We start from the raw sequence: 23,135 nt of genomic DNA, 5'->3' as shown, positions 1-23,135 counted from the left end.
ACTGCTGCAGATACAAACTGCTGCACAGAATGCAAGAGGTTACACAATTTCCCCTAGTTAAAATGAAATTCATGTTAGCAGGCAATATTAGCTAAATATGCAGGTTTAAAAATATATACTTGTGTATTGATTTTAAGAAAGGCATTGATGTTTATGGTTAGGTACACATTGGTGCAACGACAATACTTTTTTTGCAAATGCGCTTGTTAAAAATCACCCATTTGGCGAAGTAGGCTGTGATTCAATGATAAATTAACAGGCACCAAATCAATTATATGCAACGCAGGACAAGCAAGATGAACTAGTAATATCGTCAACCATGTGTAGTTAAACTTATCTTATAAACACAAATAATGTTAATGCTAGCTAGCACCTTACCTTGGCTCCTTGCTGCACTCGCATAACAGGTAGTCAGCCTGGCATGCAGTCTCCTCGTGGAGTGCAATGTAATCAGCCATAATCGGTGTCCAAAAATGCTGATTAACGATTGTTTAATGAAACTTGAAATCAGCCCTAATTAAAATTGGGCGTTCCGATTAAATCGGTCGATCTCTAGACTGTAGTACACTCAACCACTGCTACTCCAACTGGCAAGATGCCTACAAGGCCCTCCCACGCCCTCCATTTTGCTCCTCCCTTCCTAGATGCAGAAACTCAAACAGGAAGAAACTTAAACAGGAATTACCCATGCTAAGGACCATTCGCTGCTGGTCTGACCAATCAGAATTCAAGCTTCAAGATGGTTTTGATCACGCAGACTGGGATATGTTCCGGGTAGCTTCAAAGAATAATAGCGACGATTACACTGAAATGGTTTACCAGGGAGTGTATAGGAGATGTTGTACCAACGGACTATTACAACCTACCATAACCAGAAACCATGGAGAGATGGTAGCATTCACGCAAAACTGAAAGTGCGAACCACTACATTTACCATGGTAAAGTGACTGGGATTATGGCCAAATACAAACAGTGTTGTTATTCCCTTCGTAAGGCAATCAAACAGGCAAAACGGCAGTACAGAGACAAAGAAGTTTCAATTCAACGGCTCACAGACATGAGACGTCCGTAATTGTCTGTAGACCCTGCCACATACGTCTAGCTTCCGGACAAGCTAAATACCTTCTTCACCCGCTTTGAGGATAGTAGTGCCACCAGAGAAGGGTCTTATCTGTGGCTAGCGTGAGTAAGACCTTTAAGTGTCCCACAAGGGTGAGTGCTCAGCCCCCTCCTGTACTCCCTGTTCACCCATAACTGCATGGCCATGCACGCTTCCAACTCAATCATCAAGTCTGCAGACGACACCAGTAGTATGCTTGATTACCAACAATGAGACAGCCTACAGGGAGGTGAGGACTAGAAGTGTGGTGCCAGGAAAACAATCTCACACTCAACGCCAGCAAAAGGAGATGATTGTGGACTTCAGGAAACCCCCTATCCACATTGACAGGACTGCAGTGGAGAAGCTTAAAGTTACTTCGCGTACAAGTCACTAACAAACTGAAAATGGTCCACCCACACCGTGTGGTTAAAGCGCCTCTTCAACCTCAGGAGGCTGAAGATATTTAGCATGGCACCTAAAATTAGAGGTCGACCGATTATGATTTTTCAACGCCGGTACCGATTATTGGAGGACAAATAAAAGCCGATACCGATTTAAAAATCGGCCAATTTTTTTAATGTATTTGTAATAATGACAATTACAACAATACTGAATGAACTTATTTTAACTTAATATAATACATCAATAAAAATCTATTTAGCCTCAAGTAAATAATGAAACATGTTCAATTTGGTTTAAATAATGCAAAAACAAAGTGTTGGAGAAGTGCAATATGTGTCATGTAAGAAAGCTAACGTTTAAGTTCCTTGCTCAGAACATGAGAACATATGAAAGCTGGTGGTTCCTTTTAACATGAGTATTCAATATTCCCAGGTAAGAAGTTTTAGGATGTAGTTATTATACCATTTGTATTTCATATACCATTGACTATTGGATGTTCTTATAGGCACTTTAGTATTGCCAGTGTAACAGTATAGCTTCCGTCCCTCTCCTCGTTCCTCCCTGGGCTCGAACCAGGAACACAATGACAACAGCCACCCTCGAAGCAGCATTACCCATGCAGAGCAAGGGAAACAACTACTCCAAGTCTCAGAGCGAGTGACGTTTGAAACGCTATTAGGGCGCACCCCGCTAACTAGCTAGCCATTTCACATCGGTTACACGAGCCTAATCTCAGGAATTGATAGGCTTGAAGTCATAAACAGCAGAGCTTCTGGCAAAACGCACTAAAGTGCTGTTTGAATGAATGCTTACGAGCCTGCTGCTGCCTACCATCGCTCAGACTGCTCTATCAAATCATAGACTTAGTTATAACATAATAACACACAGAAATACGAGCCTTAGGTCATTAATATGGTCGAATCCGGAAATTATCATCTCGAAAAAACAAGACGTTTATTCTTTCAATGAAATACAGAACCGTTACGTATTTTATCTAAGGGGTGGCATCCATCAGTCTAAATATTCCTGTTATATTGCACAACCTTCAATGTTATGTCATAATTACGTAAAATTCTGGCAAATTAGTTCGCAATGAGCCAGGCGGCCCAAACTGTTGCATATACCCTGAATTTGCGTGCAATGAACGCAAGAGAAGTGACACAATTTCACCTGGTTAATATTGCCTGCTAACCTGGATTTCTTTTAGCTAAATATGCAGGTTTAAAAATATATACTTCTGTGTATTGATTTTAAGAAAGGCATTGGTGTTTATGGTTAGGTACACGTTGGCAACGACAGTCCTTTTTCGCAAATGTGCACTGCATCGATTATATGCAACGCAGGACACGCTAGATAAACTAGTAATACCATCAACCATGTGTAGTTATAACTAGTGATTATGATTGATTAAGTTTAATGCTAGCTAGCAACTTACCTTGGCTTCTTACTGCATTCGCGTAACAGGCGGGCTCCTCGTGAGACAGGTGGTTAGAGCATTGGACTTGTTAACCGTAAGGTTGCAAGATTGAATCCCTGAGCTGACAAGGTAAAAATCTGAACACGGCAGTTAACCCGCCGTTCCTAGGCCGTCATTGAAAATAAGAATGTGTTCTTAACCGACTTGCCTAATTAAATAAAGGATTAAAAAATATATATATATTTCGGCAAAATCGGCGTCCAAAATTACCGGTTTCCAATTGTTATGAAAACTTGAAATCGGCCATTCCGATTAAATCGTTCGACCTCTCCCTAAAATCCTCAAACTTTTACAGACACACAGTGAGAGCATCCTGTCGGGCTGCATCACCGCTTGGTACGGCAACTGCACCGCCAGCGACCGCAACTAAATAAGGTAGTTCTAGTTCTGTTTTGTATTTTCAATATATTTGCAAACATTTCTAAAAACCTGCTTTTGCTTTGCCATTATGGGGTATTGTGTGTAGATTGATAACATTTATTTTTCCCTTCTCAATTTTAGACTACGGCTGTAACAAAACATGGAAAAAGTAAAGGGGTCTGAATACTTTCCAAATGCACTGTACCGGCACCTAAGTATCATGAGGTCCCTGGCAATTCCATGCCCTACTAGCCATAATGAGAATATCCTTTGTTGACCCTTGAAATATCCCCTTCCAAATCTCTACAATACTGGGATGATGACTTGGCAGTCTACAGCTGTTGGGCAAGGTCTTCCCTATGACTCGACATTACATTATCTAATCAATAAATACACATGGCAGGTCCAGAAATCACATTCTAACCATTTCTCTACCGGGTAAACATGGGATTTGTTTTATTTATTTAAATTTCACACTGCTTTAAGTTCAAATTCAGTGGGATGTCTCATCTGATCCAAGGTCATAAATGGGGGAGAACAGGCGATTGCTTCGATATGGAATCGCCTAACCCTGTGTTTTGGTTAACCCCAAAACACAATTGCTCTTGCAGCTGCGTTGCAATAAATGTGTTTTCTTGCGGCACAGAAATTTTTTTTTACTTAACCCAAACCCCGGGAACCCTGTTGTGTTTACTTTCAAAAATGGCTCTTTGTTTAACAGAAAATATGGACAGAAAATCTAGCTCGTCTTTTCCTCTAAAATTGAGCAAAAAAAGGGAGTTCGCCTATTCCAAGTGAGCTCAGCGAAAATACAACAGCGCACAATGAGAATACAGTCTCCTCCAATCTGATACGCATCTGTAGCCGAAGTTCTTGTTATCACATTGCCCAGGCAGCCTGGAAAGAGGAACTTTGCACTAAACAAAGAGCAACATATTCTGTACTATTGCCTTTCCCTGTAGTCCTGCAGTCAAATGAACCCACTCACTGTAACATAGCAGCAAGCCAACCTTGGGGTGACATGAGATGCAGCATCATAAAAGCCCATCGTCAGGACTTTTAGCTGGAGTCATCAACGGAACAGTGTTTGTCCTCACAAAAGCCCTTATTGCTGTACGTAAGCCGGAAGCTTAACTTTCTGGAAGACAAGCATTAGGTTCGTTGCAACCAACCTATTTACAATGATTTATCGTTATTCAGAAACGTAGGTCTGGCACAAAGCTATGGGACCGGGTGGAATTGAAGTCAAGTGAACCTTTCTTTTCCCCCTCTCCTTCCTTCGCTTTTCCTTTCCCTCCGTCGCTCCCTTTGTCCCTCTGTTTTTGATGTAGGTCAATGGCAAGTCTCAGTCGGGCTGAGTGACATGTAGACTATTCTTCTGATCATTCCATTTCTTATGTTTGGCAGTTCATGCCAAGTCAATGTAAAAACGGTTTCAATGAGGCTGATTCATTGGCTTGAAATACGTTTATGATACCGAAGCAGAAAGGCTACTACAGTTCATCAACCGATTACTAAAATTAACCTGGCTACAGTATAAATCCATGGGCAATATAATAGCTCAACATTCACTGTGGTAGGCTTATGCTAATCACTGTGCATTGACAAACAAGAAAACGAGTATACACACACAACTTAATTTGTGGACAGATAGCTTGGGGAGGAATTCCTAATGTAATTAATCGGAAAATCACACCATGGGTAGTGCCTTCCAGTTTAGAACTAGGTCACCATCAGACGCTGAGAGAATCTCTTTATAAATGGATAGCTACACCAACAAGGGTGCATGTTTAAGTGTGTGAGTATGTATGTATGTATAAATATATACGTGTGTGTGTGGCTAATCACTGAATAGGACATAAACTAAGCCAAACTGCTCCTACCCAGCTCAAGCAAGCAATGAATGACATACTGAGCTTTGCTGCATTGTCCCTTTGTGTTCTTGTAGTAGGTGACCCGCACATTGATGACAGAAGTGTGACTAGAATTCTGCTGGGTTTGCAAAGGTCAATGACCTGCCGTGTTCAAACAGGGGTGGTGAGGAAATTATTGATGGTAGGACTACCATCATAACACCAAACACAGGCTTCATAACATTTTTGAAGGTATTATAATAATTATTTTATAATTCTGGCTTCACTACTTCTGCCCTAAAAAAGCAAGGCAAACAGGGGTTTGGGAATTTGCTCATAGAAATCTTATGGACGCTTCACTGATCCTGGTACAGGCATATGAATTGCCTGTGGCCATCAATATTTACAAAACAATCTAAGAGAGCTATTATCATTAGTCCTATTAAGAATGCTTCAATTGAACGGACATATGGGGCGGCAGGTAGCCTAGCGTTGGACTAGTAACCCGAAAGGTTGCAAGATCAAATCCCCGAGCTGACAAGGTAAAAATCTGTCGTTCTGCCACTGAACAAAGCAGTTAACCCAATGTTCCTAGTCAGTCATTGAAATTAAGAATTGGTTCTTAACGGACTTGCCAAGTTAAATAAAAAGGTAAAATGATAGATGTGGTACATTGACCTTTCACACATCTTGCAAGCTAGGCATACATATGAAAGGTATAGCTACTGCACACATCGCTTATTGGACTCATTAGCAGTTATACATACATTAATGTTTTCTTCCTAGAAATGGAACGCTGAGTAGGTCGTTTGCATGCCAAAACATCTTATCCACGCGTGGGTGGCTACTAGCTAGGTTAATCCGACTCACAAACTGCCTGTTAATCTTCATTAAACGGGTCAAATGAAGCCGGACAAGACAGATGCCATTGTGGGGGATGATGATCATGAAATCTTAACGAAAATAATTTCGCAATTTGTTATTGTAGTGAACATAAGTGACGTGTGAAGGAGCTTCATGGCTGAGTAAATTGCATAGGCAAGGACAGGTGCAGTGTTTAGCTATACAGCACAGGCTAGCTCACATTGTTGCCTGATCATCAAAATCAGTTGGATCGGTTGTTTAGATGGGATAGAGCTTTTGTCAAATTACGCCGAAAATAGTTTTTGCATTTGAGCTAACCCTAACCCCTTTCCTGACCTTGTTATCCTAATTATCCTAACATAATAAGTTAATTATTATAACCTGCTGCGTAAAATAGAAGTTGCCTAGGCAGCCGATTGTGCATGGAAATCCTCCTAAACCGGTTATTAAAGTAAATTTGGACCAAATCTGTATCCCTTCTAGACAAAACCAGTTGACGCTAAGCTAACATAAGCTAGTACTATGACGCTATTTCATTCAATTGTCAACCTAATTCACACCATTCACTCAGGCTAGCTAGCTACCGTTAGTTTAGCTAGCTAGCATAAAGGCTAGTACGACTATACAGAAACCCGCAGGCAACCGCACCGACCCGTTTCATCAACGTCGTGGGACAAGTCACCACAATATTAGCTAGCGTTAATATTAAATAAAAAAAGTTTCTCAGTCTTACCTTGTATACGACCTCTAGCTGCACCACCATGTCTTGTGAATATACCCCCGTTGGCGCAATGTTCTTCTTCGAGAGTTAATGGCAGACTATCACCAAAGATTTTTTTAAAGATAGACCAGAGCCTGTCGTTTCCAATGGGAGCAAATTAATCCTAGTTGGCCGATCAAGCAAAGAGGTGGGCAGAGACAAACACGAGTGGTGAGATCCTATTGGCGCGTTCTAGCATTATTTGCATATTTCATTAGGGAACGCCTACTATGTAAAGTGCGCGTGTGCAACAATTCAATTCGCCCATGCACTCCTTCTAAAAGCCTTTTTTTTTTTACTTTGGCAAAGTCTTCCAAACTCAGTCCACTCGGTTTGTTACAAACTCTAGTTTCGGAATCAGAAAACTGTTAGGAGATCAAATGTTTAATATATGAGAAAATATGCAGAATGGCAGACAAAATCCATCTCGCCCGATCTTCTCCCACTGCCGGCCACTGGGCTTCCGCTCATCACCATATTTGGTAGTGAGTGGAAACGGGAACCGGTTGCTTCACATTTTTACATCCGGTGAAATATCTAGCTCATTGTTCTTTCTGTGCTACAATCTATTGAACAAAGGAGGTTAGTTAGAAAAACATTTCATTCTGGTGTATTGCCGCCACCTACTGTACCGGGTGAACAACAAGAAAAAGAAATCCATTGCAGGAAGATGGCTCCCGCGAGAGTTTGACAATGTTCCCTTTGGTGTGGCAAAGGTTTACTAACGGTGCTAAATTGTTCCCTACAAACCCCTGATCAAATTGATATATGATAGCCTCTACGGAAGCTTTCTATACTTAATAGTAATTTATTAGGATCTCTATGGATAAAGGAGAAAAGTTGGAACGTTCACATCCTCATTGAAAATTATTGTATCAAACAACAATGGAACATTCTACTGAGTGGATCTCATCTTCAAAACCATGGGATTTGGTAAATGTTTGCCATCAGATCTAATGATTTACCTAGACTGACTCATCATTGAAACAACAGTGTTACAAATAGCAGAACTACATATTTGTTTTATGGAAATTGGTCATACTGGCAAATAATAGTCCATGAGGTGCAAATACAGTAGTATCTTGGTTTTCTAAAGTAGTTGCCACCTGTAATAGTCTGTTGTATAGCAATACTCATCATGCCGCTTGCTATAGACCTCCCTCTGCCCTCAGCTGTGCCCTCGATACTATATGTGAACTGATTGCCCCCCATCTATCTTCTGAGCTTGTGCTACTAGGTGACCTAAACTGGGACATGCTTAACACCCCGGCCATCCTACAAACTAAGCTTGATAACCTCAATCTCAAACAAATTATCAATGAACCTACCAGGTACAACCCCAAATCAGTAAACATGGGCACCCTCATAGATGTCATCCTAACTAATTTGCCCTCCAAATACACCTCTGCCGTTTTCAATCAAGATCTCAGCGATCACTGCCTCATTGCCTGCATCCGTAATGGGTCTGCAACCAAACAACCACCCCTCATCACTGTCAAACGCTCCCTGAAACACTTCTGCGAGCTGGCCTTTCTAATCGACCTGGCCGGAGTATCCTGGAATGATATTGACCTCATCCCGTCAGTAGATGATGCCTGGCTATTCTTTAAAAGTGCCTTCCTCACCATCTTAAATAAGCATGCCCCTCTCAAAAAATGTAGAACTAGGAATAGATATAGTCCTTGGTTCACGCCAGACCTGTCTGCCCTTGACCAGCACAAAAACATACAGTAAATAAATACCAGTAAGTAAATTACAATATAGCAATTAAACACTGGAATGGTAGATGTGCAGAAGATGAATGTGCAAGTAGAGATACTGGGGTGCAAAGGAGCAAGATAAATAAATACATGCAGTATGGTGATGAGGTAGTTGGATGGGCTGTTTACAGATGGGCTATGTACAGGTGCAGTGATCTGTGAGTTGCTCTGACAGCTGGTGCTTAAAGCTAGCGAGGGAGATATGAGTCTCCAGCTTCAGTGGTTTTTGCAGTTCGTTCCAGTCATTGGCAGCAGAAAACTGGAAAGAAAGGCGGCCAAAGGCAGGAATTGGCTTTGGGGGTGACCAGTGAGATACACCTGCTGGAGCGCGTGCTACGAGTGGGTGTTGCTATGGTGACCATTGAGCTGAGATAAGGTGGGGCTTTACCTAGCAGAGACTTGTAGATGACCTGGAGCCAGTGGGTTTGGCGACGAGTATGAAGCAAGGGCCAGCCAACAAGAGCTTACAGGTCGCAGTGGTGGGTAGTATATGTGGCTTTGGTGACAAAACGGATGGCACTGTGATAGACTGCATCCAATTTGTTGAGTAGAGTGTTGGAGGCTATTTTAAAATGACATTGCTGAAGTCGAGGATCGGTAGGATGGTCAGTTTTACGAGGGTATGTTTGGCAGCATGAGTGAAGGATGCTTTGTTGCGAAATAGGAAGTCGATTCTCGATTTAATTTCGGATTGGAGATGCTTAATGTGAGTCTGGAAGGAGAGTTTACAGTCTAGCCAGACACCTAGGTATTTGTAGTTGTCCACATATTCTAAGTCAGAACCGTCCAGAGTAGTGATGCTGGACGGGCAGGCAGGTGCGGGCAGTGATCGGTTGAAGAGCATGCATTTAGTTTTACTTGCATTTAAGAGCAGTTGGAGGCCACGGAAGGAGAGTTGTATGGCATTGAAACTCATCTGGAGGTTAGTTAACACAGTGTCCAAAGAAGGGCCAGAAGTATACAGAATGGTGTCATATGTGTATTAAAGTAGTCAAAAGTTAAGTATTTGGTCCCCTATTCATAGCACGCAATGACTACATCAAAGTTGTAACTCTACAAATTAGTTGGATGCATTTCCTATTTGTTTTGGTTGTGTTTGAGATCATTTTTTACAATTAAATCAATTTTAATCCCACCTTGTAACACAACAAAATGTGGAAAAGGTCAATAGGTGTGAATACATTCTGACATACTTTGGCCATCATTTTGGTTTATCTTCATTGTAACACATTTTAAGCCATTATTGGTCTTTTACACCAAATATAAATTCAGTTAGGGCCATGCAAAATCAATGCAGTTCCTCCCCATTGAAATGAATGGCAGACATTTTGAAAAACAGTAGGTTTATGATACTGATTATTGACTAAATCTATTATTACTTATTAAAAACTTCCCCAATGGGTCTCCTTGTTCGGTGTGAAATTTGGTATAGTCATCATCTAGGGCAGGAGTTCCCAAAATTGTGCAGTTTTAATGCAAATGTTCTTTCAATTTTATGCATTTTGCCATGTCTAATGTTTATTCATGTGATATTTGAGTGACTCAAACATTACAACAAAATCTATGGGCTAAAAAACCTAGCTAAAAATTGTTAGCTGACATGGGCAAGTTGATCTGAACATTTGATCTGGACTTCCCTCGTGCCCAACAGTTTGGGAAACACTGAACTAGGGTACCATGTGATAATAGAACACATCCCAATACTGTCCATTCTGGCTCAATATAACCCAAAATGCATACATGTATGACCTTTGAACCCCCCAATGTGGGTCCATATCCATTCCTATTTTTGCAAACCTTAGTATGTGTTGTACTATTTTCTTCTTCTTCAATTGCACTGTTGGTTAAAGGCTTGTAAGTAAGCATTTCACGGTAAAGTCTACACTTGTTGTATTTGGCGCATGTGACAAATAAAGTTTGATTTGATTTATTATGAAATTAATAACATATCAAATGGCCTTAGTTTGAGAAGATTGTTCCCTGATAATACAAAATTACATGAAATACCCTCAAGCCTGTTGGCCCATCTAACTGCATATTTTCTCTCTCTTTGCGCTGTGCAGTTTATAACCATTGCAATACATGTTACAAAGTACACATTTTTAACATGCAACATGTCAGGATCCTTCCTGTTGGCAAGGAACATTTACCTGTCTGTCAAATCCAACTACCACTGTTTTTTCAACGTCACTCCCTTCTTTTCCCTCTTCTCAACTCCTCCAGATAGGAGACACACTGGACAGGCCTTATTCTTGCCACCTCTGTCTCCTTCACCCTAACAGGGCAGTTCAGGACTTCGGGCACATGTTTCACCACCACAATTTCAGCATTTAACCTCAGCTGGCATACGATACTATATACACTTGACACATGTCCAAATATTCTGCATTTGTCAGACTGCATAGGTTTGGGCACAAAGTCTTACAGGCTATATCACATAACCCCAAAATATGACTCAAAACTAATCTCCCAGGTAACTCCATTGTTCCAAAACCCTCACTCCCAACAAAAAAAAGTCAGAACTAGATTTACTAGTCTTTACTTCTTGTCTCCTTTTTGTTCACTACTGTAATCCATTTCTTCTCACTCGCATCTCCACTTGATGTGCAATCAGTTTTGAACAGAATATTCACTTCTGCTCTCTTTCTTTCCTGGCACAATGTTTGGCTTCCAAGCTAGCAAAAATGCTCGCCTTTCTTCTTCTTCTCTTAGGTTTTATGGCGTACTACAATCAATTCTACAATTTTAGCATTGCTGCTAAAAACTAGGCAGGGCAAAAACTGAAAACTGTTTTTTTTTTAAATGAATAAAAACTGCTCGCCTTTCTCCTTCAGTCAGATTCAAATGTCTACTCAAAACCCTACACAAGCTCTGGGGCCTGCAAGGTGGGAACATCTTCAGACAGTATTACCTGCAATGTCCTGTAGATCCCAAAACCTTTTTGTCGCATTCACAATGATGTCTAACTACTTTGATTTCTTGTTGGTTTTTCCTATGCAATTTATCGGCTGCATAATTAACAACAAAATCCACCTTTTTTTTTACTATCAGAGTTTCAGGATCCCTCAATTGAGAAACAAAATTCTCCGCAGGCTGCAAAACGTCTATTGACATTTCTTCCTCATTTCAACTAGCTCCTTCAGCAATTTCCAATGCCTTTGCACAGGAGACCTGCTAGACAGCCTAGATTCTTCCTACTTCGACCTCCTCCACTCTTACACGGCACCAATGGAACTCGGGAATGTGGCTCTCACCACAATTGCGACACTGTGCATCCAGCAATATGCAGTATTTATTTCCATCTGACGCACGGCCAAACTTACTTACAATTAGGACATTGCAACGGCCTGTTCAGAAAAGCTCTCACCACGTATCTCATATGCCCCAGCTATTCATGTGTGGGAGAAACTCTTCATCAGAAAGTAATAACACTGATAAGCTTTCCTTCTTCCTCCATCCACCATATGGCTCAGGCGAAGTGCCTCTACTACTCCTCGTATGTGGTGTATAAGACACTGAGCCTCAATTTCCACGAGACGCCAAAAGATGACACCTTTTACCGCTGCCCTGCTCAGAAAGTCAAAGCTTTTCACTTCATGCTCCCATCCTTTTCTGAGCCACAATACACATTCCTTTTGTTCTTCTGACACAATAAATCATCACCATACCACTCCTGGTGACTCAAGCTTTTTCAGCTTTAAAGCTAATTTCCTAATTGAACCCATTTTGACATGACTTACAGTACCAGTCAAAAGTTTGGACACACCTACTCAATCAAGGGTTTTTCTTTATTTTTTCTACATTGTAGAATAATACTGAAGACATCAAAGCTATGAAATAACACATTTTGAATCATATAGTACCCCAAAAAAGTGTTAAACAAATCAAAGTAGCCACCCTTTCCAATGATGACAGCTTTGCACACTCTTGGCATTTTTAAATAAGGTTTTGAAAGTTTTAGAAATGCATTTGTTAAATGTCTTCATTCATTTTTGTCAAGTATATTCTATTACAAACACCTTAAAGCATACTTTTAAAATAACCTACTGTGACGGTTTTCTAGTGGTGATGAAGGAGAGTCGGACCGAAATGCAGCATAGTGGTTACTCATGACTTTAATGAAAAAAGTGACACATTAAATAACTATACAAAAATACAAAACAACAAACGGACCGTGAAACCTAATTACAGCCTATCTGGTGAACCTACACAGAGACAGGAACAATCACCCACGAAATACAAAGTGAAACTCAGGCTACCTAAATACGGGTCCCAATCCGAGACAACGAGAATCACCTGACTCTGATCGAGAACCGCCTCAGGCAGCCAAGCCTACACTAGACACACCCCTAATCATTAGCAATCCCAAATCCTATAAAACCCCCAATACGAAACACAACACATAAACCCATGTCACACCCTGGCCTGACCAAAATATATAACGAAAACACAAAACACTATGACCAAGGCGTGACACCTACATTATGTGAACTAAAAAATATAATAATACATATATAAAAATAGATATATATGAAAATGTTCCTTAAAGCAGAACTTTAACAGAAGTAGAAGTAATATTTAAATACTTAAATACATGTCATTTTGTCCTTGAAACATTACATTGAAATACTGCAGAATGTCATTAATGTCATTAATTTCAAAGCCTCACATTGGTCAAAACATACAGTAGCATAACCAATCTAGTGTTTGTATACATCATTAACCAGAACAGCACCTGAGTAGACTGTCATGAGTCATGGTCAATTATGAATTTGGTCATGGTACAGTCGGAGTGAGAGAGGTAGCAGCAGCATGCCATGTGTATGATGCTGCGGATGTGATAGCATAGACGGGTTGGTTGTTTAGCAACAAAACCAGTGCTGTAAAGTACCTAAGTAAAAATACTTTAAAGTAGCTCTACTTTATTTGTATTTTTGACAACTTTTACCTCAATACATTCCTAAAGAAAATAATGTACTTTTTACTCCATGCATTTTTCCCTGACACCCAAAAGTACTCCTTACATTTCGAATGCTTAGCAGGACAGGAAAATGGTCCAATTCACAGACTTATCAAGAGAACGTTCCTGGTCATCCTTACTGCTTTTGATCTGGAGGACTCACTAAACACAAATGTTTGTAAATTATGTCTGAGTGTTGGAGTGTGCTGCTTGCTAAACGTAACAAAAATACAGATTGCTTAATATAAGGAACGTGAAATTATTTATATTTTTACTTTTGACACTTGAGTATAGTTTAGCAATAACATGTACTTTTGATACTTATGTACAGTTGAAGTCAGAAGTTTACATACACCTTAGCCAAATACATTTAAACCCAATTTTTCACAATTCCTGACATTTAATCCTAGTAAAAATTCCCTGTCTTAGGTGAGTTAGGATCACCACTTTATTTTAAGAATGTGAAATGTCAGAATAATAGTAGAGAGAATGATTTCTTTCATCACATTCCCAGTGGGTCAGAAGTTTACATACACTCAATTAGTATTTGGTAGCATTGCCTTTAAATTGTTTAACTTGGGTCAAACCTGTCTGGTAGCCTTCCACAAGCTTCCCACAAAAAGTTGGGTGAATTTTGGCCCAGTCCTCCTGACAGAGCTGATGTAACTGAGTCAGGTTTGTAGGCCTCCTTGCTCATCATTGTCCATTTGGAAGACCAATTTGCGACCAAGCTTTAACTTCCTGACTGATGTCTTGAGATGTTGCTTTAATATATCCACATAATTTTCCTACCTCATGATGCCATCTATTTTGTAAAGTGCACCAATCGCTCCTGCAGCAAAGCACCCCACAACATGATGCTGCCACCCCCGTGCTTCACGGTTGGGATGGTGTTCTTCGGCTTGCAAGCCTCCCCCTTTTTCCTCCAAACATAACAATGGTCATTGTGGCCAAACAGTTCTATTTTTGTTTCATCAGACCAGAGGACATTTCTCCAAAAAGCACGATCTTTGTCCCACGTTCAGTTGCAAACCGTAGTCTTTTTTATGGCTGTTTTGGAGCAGTGGCTTCTTCCTTGCTGAGCGGCCTTTTAGGTTATGTCGATATAGGACTCGTTTTACTGTGGATATAGATACTTTTGTACCTGTTTCCTCCAGCATCTTCACAAGGTCTGTGCTGTTCTGGGATTGAGTTGGACTTTTCGCACCAAAGTGCATTCATCTCTAGGAGACAGAACGCGTCTCCTTCCTGAGTGGTATGACGGCTGCGTGGTCCCATGGTGTTTATACTTGCGTACTATTGTTTATACAGTTGAACGTGGTACCTTCAGGCGTTTGGAATTTGCTCCCAAGGATGAACCAGACTTGTGGAGGTCTACACATTTGTTTTTGAGGTCTTGGGTGATTTCATTAGATTTTCCCATGACGTTAAGCAAAGCACTGAGTTTGAAGGTAGGCCTTAAAATAAATCCACAGGTACACCTCCAATTGACTCAATTTATGTTAATTAGCCTTTCAGAAGCTTCTAAAGCCATGACATCATTTCTTTTAATTTTCCAAGCTGTTTAAAGGGACAGTCAACTTAGTGTATGTAAACTTCTGACCCACTGGAATTGTGATACAGCGAATTATAAGTGAAATAATCTGTCTGTGAACAATTGTTGGGAAAATTTATTGTGTCATGCACAAGGTATATGTCCTAACCGACTTGCCAAAACTATAGTTTGTTAACAAGCAATTTGTGGAGTGTTTGAAAAATGAGTTTTAAATTTAAAACCAAGTGCTTTTAGACTTTTACTCAAGTAATATCTTACTGGGTGACTTTCACTTGAATCATTTTCTATTCATATCTTCACTTTTACTCAAGGATGAATGTTGTGCACTTTTTCCAACACTGAACAAAACCGATGTGTGCACAACTAAGGGGCAAAGAAGATGGGGTTGCCTTAGATTGTTGACAACATGTAAATTATATATTGTATCCAAATGTTTATTGAAAACATAAATATGTTTGCACAGTGAGCACTTGTCTCTCAAATACATCTTTACAGTTGTAGGTTAGCTTGTTAATATTTGTTTTTGCTAAATTAGCATAGACATGACATGAGTGAAACACCTCAAAACAAGACATGGTGTCAATAACAATATACAATAAAACCTACGATTGCCCACATGGCAGATTATTGCTATTCTTGCTAGCAATCTGACTGTTCAAAATCATAACACAACAAGGCCTTCTGCTTCAGCGATGTGCATACTTTTCGTGATGTTGTTGGCCAACCAACAGCATCATTGGATAAGTTTGTTAAGTGATAATGCCCTCCAAGCCAGTGTTTGAAGGATATATTGGCGCAGGTGTTGTTAGGGCCGATACGAAGTCGAGGGCCGGCAAACTGTGTCAATATATCCCCCAAACACCGGCTTTGAGGGCATTATCACTTTTATACAACGGGTTACCAACATATTCAAATAATGATTGACATATTTTCAATAAAAACATTATTTTTATTAATTTATTCGAACTATTTCATCCTTCCACAAGATATAGTCCCAACTCAAATCTAGGGTTGCTACCCAAGACGGCTGGTCGTTCGTTCTATCGTTTTGGTTGTTAGAGACGCGAACCAGTTGTTAAGTCTTTTTGTTCTGTATCTATTGACGTGACCCAATCATTTGTTCCAAATGTTCCATTGCCATACTGGCTGGCAACGTTCTTATCCCTTGCTTGCTAGCTAGCCAACTATGGCTAACTTGCAGTCACGTCAAAAAAGTGCAGCCAGAATAACAGCAAAGTAGCAGCATTTGCATTTGTTTAAGCTGCTTTCTAGTGACATTTATTGGATACATCCATAACAATGAGCCAATTAGGCGCGATTTCTCGAGGCATAGAAAATGTGCTCTCATGCCAGGACAATGTGGTTCAGGGATGCTAGCCAACAACACAACCAACACAATCACTTCAAACTGAAGCTGGAAAGACTAAACTATTTGCACTTAATTTCGTTTGACCTTTTTTCAATTGACATTTCTTTGTTTAAATCCATAAAAATGATGCCAACTGATTCATGGTTTCGACTGGCTGAGAAACACTGCCTGCTTGTCTGTCTCATCCCGACTCCCGACACGTTCCTTACTATGGGGCAGCTGGAGATCGAACTTGAATATTGAAACAATGTTGCAAATGTCGGAGACAAATACACAAATCTGTGCTGTTGAAAACTAAATGTTTGTCTAAAAGTAATGTGAGATAATGTTTAGAGGCTTTTTACAGTTTATAAATTGCCAGGCTGGGCTGATGAGACAGTGGATTGCGCAGTCAGATGGAACAGAGTAAATAGTCATTTTAATGTCATAGATTTAGCCGGTGGAACTTGTGCAATAGACACCGGCTGGAATGCGATTTTAACCCACCCATTGTATAATTTTCCATGGCGACGAGATGGTCGAAGTATGCTAATTTTAGACCATTCCATTAGTAAGTGAAATTTCAACCCACCTGGGGCACAGGGCCATGCAAAACAAACTCGACCATCATTATCATCCAAAATAACAACTTTTTGTGCTTGTGTCACATTCTTTAAAATCTATGGGTTTATTTAATTAATTGAATTTACTGGAAAACGTACAGTTTGTATCTGAGATAGCACATAAAAGAGAATGGCACAAGAGATGTTGGAATGTTGACGCTGAACCAAACATTAGATAAACAGTGCCATCTGGTGGTGTGTTCCCTCTAGTACGATTATCCCATAATGCAATTTGTATTATTTGGAATGTACCACTGTGACAAAGGATAGTGAGACTGTACTTAATCATATTATTGTTTAATCGTAACACAGGATTTAAAATGTTTAACCATGTAGAAACACTCCTTTAAATTCTACCAGACGCATATTATTTGCTTAATTAACACGAATTAAGTTTAAGCCCTGTGCACATCTCGATAATGGATAACAATCTTATCTCCGTTATAATGGTAGGTCCCCCATACTTCACACGTCATTTCTTTCTCTCTAAGAGTCGCAGTCATGAGGTAAGGGTCTTGACATATGTCATGACTTTACTCGTTTAAATTACCAGTGTATTTCTGTTTTTGGGTAACATGAAGGCAATGAATGTGGCACATATGCATTGAACTAATCACATGATAGCTAGCTAAAACAGTTGATGTTGCTGTACGCTGGCTTGTACACGGTCAGAAATGTAATCTAAGATAACATGTCGAGACATGTCTCGTACCTAGCTATGCAAAGTTGGTAGCTAATGCAATAGTACTGTTAACTAACTTGATAGCCAGCAGGTTACTAACTTTATCTCTAGGTAGCGATCATCATGCTTCATTTGTGGCTCTTATACTTGTGGTTGGCTAACTAGCTAACGTTACTTACTGACATTCGCAATTTGCCCAATAGCTCCCTGCACTCTCCACCATGTCAGTAGTCACATTATAAAAGAGAAGCAAAGTGTAATCTTATGGTTGTACAAAGCCCAACCTGGTCTCAGAGCATTTTGTATTCTGTATGTAAAGCCAAAATACTAATTTGTTAAATGTTACGTTTCACGTGGTATGCATTAAATATTTGTGGATGTCCATTCTGTGTGATATATTAAGAATTACAATTAGTATGTTACGAATTACAATTCATGCGATATGTTACGAATTACAATTTGTGATAGCTAATGTTAGCTAGGCGAAGGGTTCGCTAACTTTGTAAGTAGTTAAAAAGTAGTTTCTCAAATTCTAAAGTTGTCCATGATGAGATTCGAACATGCTAGAAGTTCGCCTTATACGTCCAACCATCCACCTGATCAACCAGCCTCGATTGGTTTTGCTTTAAATTAAGTCATCTGTTTTATGTAACCAAACATAACATAATATTCATTTGAGTTTCCCGGGTTTACATTTACTGTTACAACAGGTCTATGAGACCAGACTACAAAGCCAGCTAGCTGATTAAGGAAAGGGAGTTGCACAATTGAATGCGTTCAACCAAAATGGGTATTCCCGATTTAACCCAACCACTCTGAATCAGTTTGTTGTTATTGTACTGTAAAACTAGCAAATACATCAGGGTAGGAAGCCTGGCTGTGTTGCAAACTACCCATTACTATTAGTAGTGTAACGCTTATTTATGTCTGCAATTGAAGGCTATTCATTTGGATGGTAATCAAGTTTTTTTTTGCTTTACCCAGCATGCTCAGGCTTCAGAAGCGATTGGCGTCCAGCGTCTTGCGCTGTGGCAAGAAGAAGGTATGGCTGGACCCCAATGAAACCAATGAGATTGCCAACGCTAACTCCCGTAAGACACTCTTCTTTACACCTCCATGCTAGGGAGACTAACCCAATAATATACCAAAGAAGCCTGTTTAGAGGTGAATTGGACCTGGCAGCAAAAAAATCTAATCTAATCGCGCACTGCTCTAGAAACATAAAACCCTCTACTTTCATATCACATCTAAATGATTTCACAAATGCAAAATATGCACTTACTTTACACTGTTTTAACACCGTTGCAGCCAATAGTATTTTTCAGTGACAACACATTTCTGCCGTCCATCTTCCATTTACACGCAGTTGTTCAGAGGTTAAGTAGATAGTTAGCACAGACAGTCAACTCTGTCTTCAGTAATTTTTCTGTAAACAAGTGCTGTAACATGGAAATATGGCCGTGTGGGAACTGTTAAGGGTTGCGTCAATTCGAATCTGGTATCAGAACAAGTATGACACTGAGCCACCGATTGTATACTATGTACTTTTTATTAGCTAAGCAATAAGTGGTAAATGCAATTTTCGTATATACATACGGGTCCGCTGTAACACCACGCAGGGCAGTACAGAGAACTGACTTGTTCCTGACAAAGTTATTATAATATACTCTGACAGAAGTAGTTCCTGCTTCTGAGCCGGCCTGTCAGAGTAGAGACTGGGCATGGTTTAAACTCACTCAGCCTATCCTTGATTGTTGGCGCACGAACTGGTCCCAGCCCCTAGGCGCTTCAGCGGTCAGGCGTTGTATCTGTGTAGAATATCTATGCGCTCATACTCAATACAGTTATCGCACACCTGGCTCCTGTTATCTAACAAAATACTGTTTGTTCTCTACAGTACGTTCTGTATGTGTCCCCCGCAACTCATTATAACTGCCTACACCCAAGGTTAGCCATTTTCCGCTAATGTTACTTTTAACTCACAGACACCCTCATGATAGACCAAGCATATTTTCAACCCTCACAGAACCCTAGCCACACAACAATGTGTAGTAATTCAACATTTTGTTTTCAGAAAATTATTTCTCGCTGATATGAAAGATTCGTTCCTTATGTTTCCAAAACCGTACGGCAAGCGATGCATGTTAACATTTAAAACAAGCATTGGGGCTCTCAAAAAAACTCCCCGGCCAGAAGATCCTATTGTCAATAGGGGCTAAAGGTAATTAGCGTCTATGAATGCACTAGGAGACTGTTGCCTGTGCCTGTCTTTGACATTCTGGAAAGTTCATGTGTTGTGCAGCAGGGAAATGTTCCAAGGTACCAATAGTTGTGTTCTTGTAAGATGCATATACCGAAATAGACCATGGGACAAGGATGACCACGTACAAGTTAATCAACTTGTCTACCCCCACCCCTGCAGGCCAGCAAATTCGCAAGCTGGTGAAGGATGGTCTGATCATCAGGAAGCCTGTGACGGTGCATTCCCGTGCCCGCTGCCGCAAGAACACGCTGGCACGCCGCAAGGGACGCCACACGGGCATAGGTGGGTACAGAGAGGTTCTCAACACCATCATCCCATCATATAGCCAACATCATGGCCGTGATAACATTGTTCAAAGTGGCTCCCTGTCCCCTTCTCTCCCTCATTTGAATTGAAAAGGTGCATTTGTTTTAGCTTGCCAGGGGGGTGTTTGCACATTCAAGATCATTCCATTGGTTGTAATGTTCAATCTCTACCCAATTGGTGCACCGGGCTAGCTAAAACAAATGTACTTATTTAAATATCTGGACAGTTGATAGAAAATGTCTGGGTCCTGTAGACCTCTTGTATATTATTTTCATATATCACCAGTGCTAAAAAAGGTGAGGGAATCAGAAATCTATAAATCCAACGATGACAAGGTTTTAATGAACAAATTACCTGTTCAGGGTGTTGACCTATTGCTGGGCTGTGTTACTATATGATGATGATTCTCCCCCTGCCCAGGTAAGAGGAAGGGTACAGCCAACGCCCGTATGCCAGAGAAGCTCTCGTGGATGCGACGCATGAGGATCCTGCGGCGCCTACTGCGGCGTTACAGGGAGTCCAAGAAAATCGACAGGCACATGTTAGTCTACACTTAGATGTCTGAGTCATCTGGTTGCAATTGAGGAAGAATGTTATCCTGGAAAAGACTGGGAAATGTTATAGTTTTTCAACAAATGTATCGCTTTGTAATGAAATGTGGTGCAAAATACAACAATGACCCTGAAATGAGTATTCAAACCACAAAAGTATCTTAAAGTCAAGATTGTAGTGAAGTCCATTATCTGTTCTTGAGAATGATACTTGTAATCGGTGAACTGTAGTTTTGTCCTTGGGAACATTGTGTAACCCTGGTGAAGTGTTGAACGTCTAATGAACCATCTCAATAGGACATACTGATTTGGTATTATGCACAGAATGTGTCTGGAATGTTTGTGATTTGAGTGGGAACCTTGGCTTGTCCTCAACTCCCAGTACACTCTTTCTCTCCAGGTACCACAGTCTCTACTTGAAGGTGAAGGGTAATGTCTTCAAGAACAAGCGCATCCTAATGGAACACATTCACAAGCTGAAGGCAGACAAGGCTCGCAAGAAGCTCCTGTCGTAAGTCGACACTACAACTCCCATCAACCTCTGCTTGTTACCTAGCCAAAACGAATGATAATATGGCTCTGATAATTCCTGGACTATGGTTAATTTTTACTTCAGATGAGGTTTATCAATGAAATCAAATGTTTAATTCTTGACTAACTAACCCAGATTTAAACCTAGCCCTGTATTAATTGAATAGGAGTCCTTTAGAACCTGGGCTGTAATTTATTTGCGTTCTGTAACCTCTCATCTGTTTCTCGCACACCAGTGACCAGGCCGAGGCTCGTCGCTCGAAGACCAAGGAGGCCCGCAAGCGCAGAGAGGAGCGCATAGCGGCCAAGAAGGAAGAGTTCATCAAGACTTTGTCAAAGGAGGAGGAGACGACCAAGAAATGAGTCGCCCATCCACCCCCCCTCCCCCTTTTCAATGTTTTTTTTTTTTTTTTTTATGGACCCAAAACAGTCTTTGGTTCAGTCTCCGTCTGTGACAATATACTATGTGCTGAAGTTTTTTGCTATTGCCACCAATACCAATTGGAAAAAATACCACAACTTGTTCAGTGCCTTCAAAGTATTCTCACAACCCTTTACTTTTCCCACCTTTTGTTGTCTTACTGGTTGAATTAAATAAACATTTATTACATTGAGATAGTTCTACTGGGGTATTTTGTGTAGGCCAGAGACTGTTTTTAGGAATTTGTACATTGATAGACTCCGATGTTTCAGCTTTTTGTTTAAGTGCTCAACCCCTTTGTTATGGCAAGCCTAAATAAGTTAGATAAATTAAGTTGCATGGACTCACTCTACAATGATAGTGTTTAACATGATTTTTGAATGACTACCTCATCTTTGTACCCCACACATACAATTATCTGTAAGGTCTCTCAGTCAAACTATGAATTTCAAACACAGATTCAACCACAAAGACCTGGGAGGTTTTTCAATGCCTCGCAAAATGGGCACCTATTGGTAGATGGATATAAAAAAAGACATTGAATATCCCTTTGAGCATGTTGACATTATTAATACACCTAGTCACTACAAAGATAAAGGCATCCTTCCTAACTCAGTTGCCAGAGAGGAAGGAAACCGGTCAGGGATTTCACCATGAGGCCTATGGTGACTTTAAAACAGTTGCAGAGAAGGAAGCCTGTACAGAATAACAAATATTCCAAAACATGCATCCTGTTTGCAACAAGGTACAAAAGTAATACTGTAAAAAATGTGGCAAAGGAATTTACTTCTTGCCTTGAATACAAAGTGTTATGATTGGGGCAAATTCAATACAACATATTACTGAGTACAACTCCATATTTCCAAGCATCCTGGTGGCTGCATTATGTTATGGGAATGCTTGTAATTGTTCAGCAGGACAATAACCTAAAACACAAGGTCAAATATACACTGGAGTTGCTTACTAAGACAACATTGAATGTTATTGAGTGGATTAGTTACAGATTTGACTTAAATCGGCTTGAAAATATATGGCAAAACTTGAAAATGGCTGTCTAGCAATGATCAATTAACTTGACAGAGCTTGAAGAATTTTAAATAGAATAATGTGCAAATATTGTACAATCTAGGTAGGCAAAGCTCTTTGAGACTTATCCAGAAAGACTCACAGCTGTAATTGCTGTCAAAGCAGAACAAAAATATAAAACGCAACCATTTTACTGAGTTACAGTTCATATCAGGAAATCAGTCAATTGAAAACAATTCATTAGGCCCTAATCTATGGCTTTCCCATGACTGGGCTTGAATCCGATCGAAC

General features: G+C 40.2%; 2 protein-coding genes across 2 annotated transcripts in view; one reads left to right on the top strand and one right to left on the bottom strand.

Annotated features, from left to right (window-relative positions):
- gpam (glycerol-3-phosphate acyltransferase, mitochondrial) overlaps nt 1–6,973 on the bottom strand; it is a 43,898-nt gene extending 36,925 nt beyond the window's left edge. Inside the window, exon 1 of the mRNA XM_020453786.2 lies at nt 6,792–6,973. The gene's annotated coding sequence lies outside the window, so the exon portion shown is untranslated. The remainder of the gene's footprint in view (nt 1–6,791) is intronic.
- Nucleotides 6,974–17,502: 10,529 nt separating this feature from the next.
- Nucleotides 17,503–22,011, top strand: LOC109865764 (60S ribosomal protein L19). The gene is made up of 6 exons (XM_020454197.1): nt 17,503–17,570; nt 18,731–18,837; nt 20,169–20,291; nt 20,736–20,856; nt 21,267–21,377; nt 21,634–22,011. The coding sequence occupies exons 1-6, from the start codon at nt 17,566–17,568 to the stop codon at nt 21,758–21,760; spliced, it is 594 nt and encodes a 197-aa protein (XP_020309786.1). The 5' UTR covers nt 17,503–17,565; the 3' UTR covers nt 21,761–22,011.
- Nucleotides 22,012–23,135: the final 1,124 nt, after the last annotated feature.

This window comes from Oncorhynchus kisutch, linkage group LG20, assembly GCF_002021735.2.
Source record: "Oncorhynchus kisutch isolate 150728-3 linkage group LG20, Okis_V2, whole genome shotgun sequence".
NCBI classification, from domain to species: Eukaryota; Metazoa; Chordata; class Actinopteri; order Salmoniformes; family Salmonidae; genus Oncorhynchus; species Oncorhynchus kisutch.
The sequence above is the reverse complement of the archived record's forward strand: the minus strand, read 5'-3'. Positions and strand labels throughout refer to the sequence as shown.

Excerpts from the sequence above, each read along its gene's own strand:
- LOC109865764 (XM_020454197.1), top strand. Across the intron at positions 18,838-20,168 it reads GATTGCCAACGCTAACTCCC|GCCAGCAAATTCGCAAGCTG; the intron begins GTAAGACACTCT and ends CCACCCCTGCAG. Across the intron at positions 21,378-21,633 it reads GCTCGCAAGAAGCTCCTGTC|TGACCAGGCCGAGGCTCGTC; the intron begins GTAAGTCGACAC and ends CTCGCACACCAG.